Source organism: Elephantulus edwardii, unplaced genomic scaffold (genome assembly GCF_000299155.1).
Source record: "Elephantulus edwardii isolate Elephantulus edwardi_28Jun2011 unplaced genomic scaffold, EleEdw1.0 scaffold00129, whole genome shotgun sequence".
Classification (NCBI taxonomy): Eukaryota; Metazoa; Chordata; class Mammalia; order Macroscelidea; family Macroscelididae; genus Elephantulus; species Elephantulus edwardii.
In genome coordinates this window covers 503,656-513,978 of record NW_006399879.1, presented here as the reverse complement: position 1 = coordinate 513,978, position 10,323 = coordinate 503,656, and the positions used below count along the sequence as shown (strand labels likewise).

At 47.0% G+C, this 10,323-nt stretch overlaps 1 protein-coding gene across 1 annotated transcript in view; it reads left to right on the top strand.

Moving 5' to 3' along the window:
• OTOP1 (otopetrin 1) overlaps positions 1–10,323 on the top strand; it is an 89,361-nt gene that overhangs the window by 38,577 nt on the left and 40,461 nt on the right. The window contains exons 4-5 of the mRNA XM_006893637.1: positions 6,560–6,690; positions 8,871–9,799. Coding sequence (XP_006893699.1) covers positions 6,560–6,690; positions 8,871–9,799 — 1,060 coding nt within the window. The remainder of the gene's footprint in view (positions 1–6,559; positions 6,691–8,870; positions 9,800–10,323) is intronic.

Here is a 10,323-nt window from a genome sequence, read left to right as displayed (position 1 = left end):
TGGCACAGGATAGAACGGCATTTAGGGCTCTTGTACATAGGGTGGCTATGAGTAACAAATGACTTGATGGCACATAACAACAGCAACAGCAATATATCTATCTCTATCTCATCTATATCTATCTGTCTATCTATCTCTCCATATATCATCTATCTCTATCTCTATATCTATCTATATCATCTATATCTATATATCTCCCCCATTTATATATATATCCCCCATATATATATATACTTCCCATTTATATATACACACCCCATTTATATCTATATAGCCCCCATTTACACACACACACACACACACACACACACACACACACACATTCTTCTTCATCTTCTAGTAATTCTTCCACAACTTTCTTGGTGCCTTTACTTGTTCTTCCTGTCCTGGAATTTCAGTTATGAGCATATTATTCCTCTTGATGGTATCCCACACTATTCTTAGGCTTTCTACTTTTTCCTTCCTTTCTGATTCTGCTTTTTTGTTCTAGCAGATCAGTGCTGAGATCAGACTTCTTGGCTAGGTAACTGCTGCAGGTAGGCTGGGTCTAAAGGTTCTCCAGGTCAAGTATTGGCTCTGGGAGGGGCTGGGGTACCACTGCTGTTTGGGAAAGAAAGGGTTTCACCTGCGATATCGGTGCTCTTTGCACTGGTCAATGGGGAGGCAGTGGAGGGGCAATCTTCAGGCAGCAAGACAGTGGTCTAGTGCTCGGGGCTGGAGTGTGGTCTGGGCAGGAGCCTAGATATAAATTCTTAAAAAAAAATTTAAAAATTGCCCTAGTGATTTCTTGAGTAGCAATTTTCTGCCTTTTATATTGAGCTACAGAATCACTATTATGCATATTCTCAAGTCTTTTCCTCTTTTCATAAATGCTCTTGGACATTAACAGTAGAATATTTTTATGCTTTTATTGTTTCAGGCTTCATTTTAGTTTCAGAACCAGCTGGACACACTGTTATAATTTTTCAGAATGTTTGGTTTTGAACAGTTTTTCTTTTTCTGGATTTGAGATAGATTACATTGGAGTATGAGGTGTGCTGTAAATAAACATCCCAATTGGTTCTTTGTCAGTAGTTTTAAGAAATGAAAGCAAACAAAAACAACTTTTATTTTATTGAAAACCTATGAATGTACATTTTGCATCCCTAGATATAGGTTAACTGTTGGTTTTTTTTTAAGGTGTTATAACATCATACTTTTTTAAAAAATTTGCCCTTCATGATTTGTTTGGTTTAAATGTCAAAGCCATGACAGTTTATTCTTGTTGTGATTATGTTTTCAATTTCTTGTTCATATAAGATTTCAATAAAACAAAACTATTCAAGACATTATCTGTTAAAAATAAAATTATTAAAAATAAAATTAGGAAAAGTGTGCATCAGGGTTATAGCCTTTCTTCATACCTAATCAATCTGTATACTGAGCAAACTATTCAAGAAACTGGAATCTATGAAGAAGAAGAAGAATGTGGCATCCGAATTGGAGGACAACTCATCAATAACCTACATTATGGAGATGACACAAGCTTGCTTGCTGGATGAGGAGGACTTGAAACACTTGCTATAGAAGATCAAAGTCTTCAACATGGATTACATCTCAAAGTCAAGAAAACAAAAATTCTCCCCACTAGACTGATAGGCATGGAGGGTGGAAAAAACATTGAAACATCTTTCTTGGATGCACAATCAATATGCTTCATACCAGCTGTCAGAAGATCAGATGTATCACACTGGGAACATCTGTAGCCAGGAATGTCTCCAAATTACTGAGGATATTACAATGGTGATAGTCTGGGGACTAAGGTGTGCCTGACTCAGGCCATGGTTTTTAAATTACTTGCGATACATCTGAGAGCTGGACAATGATTAAGGATGACAGAAGAATTGATGCCTTTAAGCTGTGGTGTTGGAGGAGGGGACAGGATATCCCATGAACTGCCAAAAGAACAAACAGATATGTCCTGAAGAAGGTACAGCCAGAATGTTCCTTGGAGGCAAGGATGGTGAAGCTTTGTTTCACATTCTTTGGGCATCTTGCTAGGAGAGGCTATTCCTTGGAGGACATCATGCTTGGAAAGGTGGAGGGACAGCGAAGGAGAGGAAGACCCTCAAGTTGATGGGTTAACACAGTGACTGTGGCAGTGGGCTTAAAAGCATCAGAGATTGTGAGATTGGCACAGAATAGGACAGAATTCAGTTCTGCTGTTCATAGGTAACTATGAATTGTACTCCATGGCATCTAACAATAACAACAACAAGAAGGAAACCCGTTTGGCAAGATGAAGTGATGTCTGCTACTATCTTATTGGACAGTTTCCCACCACACCTGTGCAAGGCTGCAGGAGCTGGCCAGTGGCCTTTGCCTTCTGGAGCTCAATGAGTGCCGGGCTTGAACAAAGCTCTTTACAGAGGGACGCGGGAGAGCTGAAAGGGAGCAGAGTGAATTCTGCAGGAAGAAGTCAGTGGCCTGAGGCAACCAGCACTGTCTGTAGCCAAAGCCTTGCTCAAAGGCTCTGTTCAATACCTCCCATGGGAGCCACAATGACATGGATTGGTCTTTTGTAGCAAGCTGCTTAGCCCCAGGGCACACAGATGCAAATAGGGATCACAATGTCTCAGCAAGTGGCTTTATGCAGTGCCCCAATGGGACCAGGGCTCTAAGCAGAAAAGGTTCAGCCTGAGGTTACTTCCAGGAGCCCCAGGCATCCACGGGGAACCAGTTTGTTTTTTGTGGCCAGTTTCTACTCATGCATGCATGTCAGACAGCTGTGCTTTACTGAATTATAAGTGGTTTATTTTCCCAGAAATAGAGCACCAGATCTTCCTTCAGGGTTGCCTCCGGGTGGACTTGAACCTCCAACTTTGATTAGCTAACAGATTAGTTAACAGTTTGGATCATCCAGGGACTCCACAGGGGTTCAGCTGGAGTTAAGAGGCAGGTTGAGGACCCTGAAGGTGTTAGAGATGAAGGAGTTTGCCTCCCCTGGGTTTCTGCTCTCCAAGTTAGCAACCAGCCTACAAAGCATTAGAGACTGCTTCTGCACCTGCTACAAGCAGTGCGAAGAGTTAAACACCCTGCAAACAGAACTGCTGTTGTTATGTACAGCCAAATCAGAACCTACCCACAGCTGATCCCCCAGCAGGTTTTCAGAGGCTGCAAATCACATGAGAAGAGACAACCCATCTTTCTCCCTCAGAGAAGGGTGATTGCCTTTGAGTTGACAGTGTAACTTCATACCCCTAATCCACTTGAGTGCCCTGCAAACTAAGCAGTTGTGTTCTGTTGAATCAGAACTGACCCATAGCTGACCCTCTGCAGGTTTTCTGAGGCAGTTAATTGCACAGGAGGAGACTGCCCATCTTTCTCCCGCAGAGCAGCTTTGGGATTTCAGCACCGCTGCTTACCACTATGCCACCAGAGTTCCCCATTTCATTCATATGAATTGTTAAATAAACTACTGTCCCACATTTCTCTCCTGTGTTCTTCAGACCCAGTGTCCACCTCACATATGGCTCCCTTTCCTGCTTTCCTCTTCTTAGGAGGCTTGGGTTAGAGCATAGTTTAGATGCAAGAGAAGCTTCTGGAATCAGACTAGGACAGCTCTGCCACTGAGGGACTCTTCAAACCCCGGAATGACAGCCTTCTCTTTATGTGTCCATGACCTAATTCCTGAATTTATCCAAGGGCAAAGAGGACCTGAGATGCTTACTGTGGAAGGTTAAAGACTACAGCGTTCATTATGGACTACAGCCCAACAGCAAGAAAACAGAAATCCTCACCACGGACCCAGCAGGCACCATCATGATTGAGAGAGAGAAGACTGAAGTGGTTCATGATTTCATCTTGCTAAGATCCACGACCTTAAGGTCCCTTGGGAACAGCAGTGAGTCACAAAAGGACAAATACTGCACAACACCACTGTTATCAAATAGGACAGATGGTGGGGAGGGGGTGGGGAGAGAATGGGAAAAGAGTGGATAGATAATGAACATTGCTATAGAGCAGATGAGGGGAAGAACATGTGATTATATTATATATATTATATACAATTATATATTACATGTATGACAACAGTCTGGGACATGGGATACATTGTGGGGAGGAGTACAGGGGGAAGGAGGAAGAAAAACTGCACTATTGGAAAAAAAAATGTAAAAAACCCAAACATGTTGTATTGGGAAAATCTATGGCCAGGGACCTCTCCAAGGTACTGAGGAGCAGTGATACCAGTTTGAGGACTAAGGAGTGCCTGATTTGAGCCATGGTCATTTCAAGTGCTTCATATGTATCTGAAAGCTGGACAGTGACTAAGGATGAATCAACGCCTTTGAGTTATGGTGTCAAGAGAAGAGTATCCCATGGACTGCGAAAAGAACACATATGTCTTGGAGAAGGTGCAGTCACGGTGCTCTTTAGAGGCAAGGATAGTGAAACTCACCTACTATGGGCATGTTGCTAGGAGAGACCAATCTTTGGAGGACTTCATGCTTGGAAGAATGGAGGGTTAGTGAGAGAGCGGAAGACTCTGAATGAGATGGAGTGACACAGTGGCTGGAGCAGTGGGCCCAAGTGTAGCAAGAATGGTGAGAATGGCACAGGATAGAGTAGTGTTCCGGTTAGGTGTTCATAAGATCGCCATGAGTTTTATTCAGTTCAATGGCACTCAACAACAACTAGAACTTTGATAATGTTGTCACAGAGCAGGAAACCTTCGAGATTTCCACTGTGAAATCTTCACTGGATTGAGGTTTCAGGCCATGTTGGTTGTCTCCTGGTCACAAAGGGGCTGCCACAACTTCAGCCTTCATGTTCACATTCATGGTGAGAAAATGTGGGGAAAGAATGTCAGCGCAAGGGATGCCAGCAGGCCTTTGTCTTTGTTATCTGTCTAATCAAGATGACAAGTGCTCATTAGTAATGCCCAGTAGACTGTACATACATTGGTCAGGGCATCCGTCCATGGCTAGCTGCACAGGAGCATGTTAGGGCGAGTCTCCAGCTTGTTTTGGTGTCTGTAGGGGGCAGCAGAGGGAGCTTGGGTGGCCTAGTGGTAAGGAGCTGTGCTGGCAACTCAAAGGCATGTGGTTCAGATCTACCATCTGCTCCTCAGAAGGGGGAACAATCTCCGATGCAATTTATAGTCTCTGTGTTAGACAGAAAAGAAGAATGTGAGGGCGAGGGAGAGAAAGAAAGAAACCGGTCCCCAGAAACGGACAGGCCTTTATTGTGTGGTCTGAGAGGGACGCCAAGTGACCCAGCCACACAGCACGCGGATGGAAATGGCGCATGGGCAGTCTGGGGGTGGGGGGTGTGATCCTTCTTATACAGGTTTTAGGGAGGACTAAGATGGTATTTCTCAGAATTTGGCATGTAATTAAGTTAGATTTTAGCTATTTTGAGCAGGCTCAGACCCTTATTAGGATCCACTGTCTGGTCTTTAATATGACCAGCTCCGATGTTATCAAGTTTCTCAGGAAGTGATCAAGCTGGGCGGGCGGGGGTGGGAGGCAACTGCCATATTCTTCCTCCAGTCTGAAAACTGGAGGGCCAGCTATGAGTTGATAGTACAAATAACAACAAGAGGGGTGAGTTCAAGTGCGGAAAGGGTGAGTGATTGTCGGGCTGGCTGACCAACCATTAGACTGTGCTCATCTCCAGATTCCCAGTGCGAACTTTTCATCCTTCCTTGTCCTCGTCACTCCTCATCTCAAAGAAAGAGAATGGAAGGGGGGGGGGGCGACTGTCTGCACTCAGTTCATTTCAGCGTCTATATAGCCCTGCTTCCAAGACCAGGTTCTCTGATGTCCTGTAGATAAAGGCTGTCTACTAACAACTTCAAGTCAAAGCCGAATGCCAAGACTCTGTGGTTTTAGAAGATCCTAGGGAACTTCCCTTCCTAGCTCCACAGGGGACCCACCCAGAACCCCACCTGCCAGGTTACACCATAATCATGGCTGAAAAGTAGGGGAGGGTGTGTGTGTACCTGCTCGGGTAGACAATGCCTTTGTTTCATTCCATTGAGGCTTGGAGCTTTCCCAGGGCCTCTGTGAACTACTCAATAGCTAAGTCCTTGTTTGATTTTTTTGGTTTTGTTTTCTATTTCTTTATGCAATCTTTTTTAAAAAAAATTCAACACCACAGTTCACGTCTTTTATGCAGTCTCATTGATCACATCCATCACACCCTGCAAAAATTCTCTCTACTCTTTTCTAAATCATTCCATCACCACTGACATAAATTCAGTGCCCCAAGCAAAATCCCCTGCCCTTTCTCTTCCTCTGCACTCCCACTAACAAGCTTTGGTTTCTATTTGCCTATTCCTTACAAGTGAGATTCTACAGTATTTAATAATTTTGCAGCTGATGTGTTTGCTCAGCATGGCACTTTCAGGGTCCACCCGTGTGGTGGCTCTTCATTTCTCTTCCCGACTGAGTGGCATTCCATCGCAGGGACCGTGTGTGTGTCTCTGTTCACCTGTTGATGGACATCTTGGTGGCTCCCACCTCTTGGCCAATGCCTGGAGGTCTGCAATGAACACTGGCGTCCTTGTGTTTTTCAGGTTTGGGGTGATCCATTCGGTGTTCACCAACCTGCTTCTCTGGGCCAACAGCGTCCTGAATGAGTCAAAGCACCAGCTGAATGAGCACAAAGAAAGGCTCATCACCCTGGGCTTTGGGAACATAACGATAGGTGAGTGCTGAGGCTCAGGCCTCTGCCGTGCTGGAGTAAGACCGTAGAGACCACAGTGTCTAGAGATGGAGGGGCAAAGCTCACTCCACATGACCCAGACAGTCCTCTATTGTTGAAAGTCTTGCACAACCTCCGAAGCCTCTCCTCCTACCTTCCTAAGTAGGGTGTGCTGAGCATAATGAAAGGTTTCTCCAATAACACAGGCACTTGTAGGTTATAATTCCCATCACCATATCTCAGGCTCCACACTGGTATTGGAACGAGTGACTTTGTTTTCAACTATGGAAGATTGGTGGTTGTCTTTCATTAAGGCTCTTACCAGTTCTATCAACATTCTAGCTAAAAAAAATAATCATGACGTCTAATGGAAGGTTGTAGCTAATTAGTTTTAGTTCATTTTAAGCTTTTTTATTCAGTTGTACTTGGTAGACTTCATAGCAACATGAAGCCCACCCTAGTAAAACAAAGTGAGAGATGGATAGAAGACTGAACATACAACAATGCTGTCCCATCTATGTGACCTCAGACCAATCTGTGTTATCTACCTACCTGTTTATCAACCACAGACTGTAACTATATCGAATCAAACTCTATTGTTTTTGCTGTTGTATGCCACTGAATCAGAACCCACCCTTCAGTGAGTTTTCAGAGGCAGTAAATTGCATTGGAGAAGAGTCCCTCTTTTCTCCTCAGAGCAGCTGCTGGATTTGAACCATGTGCCTTTGGGTTTGCAGCACAACTTCTTACCACTAGGTCACCAGAGCTGCCAGAGTCACACTCTATTTTCTCTTTGAAAACTTTGTTTTTGTTGCTCAGAATCTTGTGATCCATTTTATGTTGTTGAACAGTGCTGAGCCAGAACGGTTTAATAGTTGACCCTCCAGTGGGATTTCAGGGAGGAGAGTTCATTCCTCTCTCTCAGGGCAACTGGTGGATTCGAACCCTGTTCCTTTGAGTTGGCAGTGTAGCTCCTTACCACTAGAGCTGGTAAACTTCTATACTATTTAGAGTGGATGCATAGCACTAAACTATGGCTAAAACACGATTCACGTGTGTCATAGTAGGGGAAGAGTCATGGCTCAGTTTAGACATATCAATCATGAGCTAGAATTACCCCCCCCCCATTTAGCTAAGCAAGTGAAAAAAGTTTACGATAATAAGACACAGGCATAGCTACTGAAAGGTTGTTACATGCTGTCAAGTTGACTGAGATTCATAGCCACCCTATGCTCTGAAGCCTATTCTAAACTGAGCCAATCTCACTGTCTCTGACACACCTACCCCCACTGCTCCAATTACTGTGTCAACCCATCTCCTCCGGGGTCTTCCTCTCCTGCGCTGTCCCTCCACCCTCCCCAGCATGATGTCCTTCGCCAAAGACTACTGGTCCCTTCTAGCCACGTGCCCAAAGTATGTGAGACAGTTTCAAAATTCCTTGTCTCCAAGGAGCAGCTTGGTTTCACCTTCTCTAGGGCAGACACAAAAAATATAAAGTGAAAAAGAAGTAAGAGGGAAAGGGAGAAAGGACCTACCAGAAACGACAGGAGGGAAGCCAAGCCATACAGCCTGATAATAGCAAGAAAGGGAAGAAAGACAGCAGGAGCGCCCTGTAGGGAGGGCTTTTATTGACTCACAATCTCACAGATACTTGGTTGTAGTCAGCCCAGGCTCGGGACTCATGTGATTGGCTGGGGAGGAGACGGTTATAGTCAGCTCAGCCTCAGGACTCATGTGATTGGCTGGGGAGGAGACGGTCATAGTCAGCTCAGCCTCAGGACTCATGTGATTGGCTGGGGAGGGGGCCGCTTCCTGGTGTAACCACCTTTTGGCTCCTGCTGGAAACTCGATTGCCTGGGTGCAAGTGTAATAATTTCCCTCCCATTTCCAGGGAGGCTCCAGCCCTCAGTGAGCTAAGTGGCAACTCCAGCCCTTGACAGTTCCCCTCTGTGAGGCATTGGGCCCTGGTTCTGCAGGCAATGGGGTGGCGAGGTGTTCCTGGCTACTTCCTGCTGACCGATGGGTGTAGGCCGGCCTCCTGGTGCAGGGGAGCTGAGACGTTCAGATGAAGCTTTCGACTCAGTGGGAAAGCCCAGGCTTGAGTCCCAGGGAGAGCAGAGGGCTGGGGAGAGGATGCACACAGCCCTGCTAACCGCCCTGCCCGGGGCCTGCCCTGTCTCCAGTTCTAGATGACCACACACCGCAGTGCAACTGCTCGCCCCCGCACCTCTGCTCGGCCATCTCGCACGGCATCTACTACCTGTACCCCTTCAACATCGAGTATCAGATTCTGGCCTCCACCATGTTCTACGTCCTGTGGAAGAACGTGGGGCGCAAGGTCGACAGCCGCCAGCATCCGAAGATGCAGTTCAAGTTCGAGGGGGTCACGGCGGGCTCGGTCCTGGGCCTGACGGCGCTGGCGGCCACCATCGGGGTGGTGGTGGTCTACCTGATTCGGATCGGCCGGTCCAAGACCAAGAGCGAGTCTGCGCTCATCATGTTCTACCTGTACGCCATCGCCTTGCTCATGCTCATGGGGGCGGCGGGGCTGGTGGGCATCTGGATCTACAGGGTCAACGAGCAATCCCTGGACGAGTCCAAGAACCCGGCCCGCAAGCTGGACGCAGACCTGTTGGTGAGCACGGCGTCCGGCTCGTGGCTCATCTCCTGGGGCTCCATCCTGGCCATCGTCTGCGCCGAGGACAGCCCCCCGTACACCTGGTACAACCTGCCCTACTCCATCCTGGTGATCGTGGAGAAGTACATCCAGAACCTCTTCATCATCGAGTCCATTCACCGGGAGCCCGACCGGCTCTCCGAGGGCATCAGGACCCTGCGGGTGGTCACCGTCAGCAATGGCAATGCCGCCTCCCTCCCCTCGACCTGCCTCAAGGCTGGAGGTGTGGCGGGGGAGGGGCAGCCCCAGGACTGGGAGATGTCACCTGTGGCCAATGGAAATGTGTACCAGAGGGGAGGCTGTGGCAAGGAGGAAGAGGAGAGGAGCTCGGAGGGGGCCCGCGGCCTGGCCTGTCACCCCCGTTTCTTGCAGGGAAACGCCAGGAGGAAGGTCCTGAGGAACATTGCGGCCTTTCTGTTCCTCGGCAATATTTCGGTAATATGCATCCTGTTACTGTTTGTAAAAATCAGTTCGTATCTGACGCCATTGCTATTGTTTGATTTTAAGTTGAGCCACAGGACAAGTTTTGTTCCAAGTTTGAAGGACGTTGTAGTCTTGGATTCCACTAGTCTCCATTGGACAGTTGTTGTTAGCGTAGTTGAGTTGGAACCCGACTCACAGTTGACCCTCCAGCGGGTTTTCAGAGGCCACATGGGAGTTGATTGGCTATCTTTTGCCTTTAGAGCAGCACATGGATTTGAACCATGTGCCTTTGCGCTGGCAGTGCAGCTCTTTACCGCCAGGCCAGTAAGCCTGGCCATTTTGTTTCACCTTTTTTTTTTTAATTTCCCCACTCTGCCAGCTCCTTCTCCTTTGACCCTTTTCAGGGTAGTGAGCGGTTAGCTGGGCACTGCCTGGTTCTTCTGGTCTCAGGGCCACGGAGAGTGAGGTCTGTGCGATGCATTCCTCCTTTGGACCCACGGTGTCTACACGTGTTTGCTCGTCTTGCCTCTTGCTTG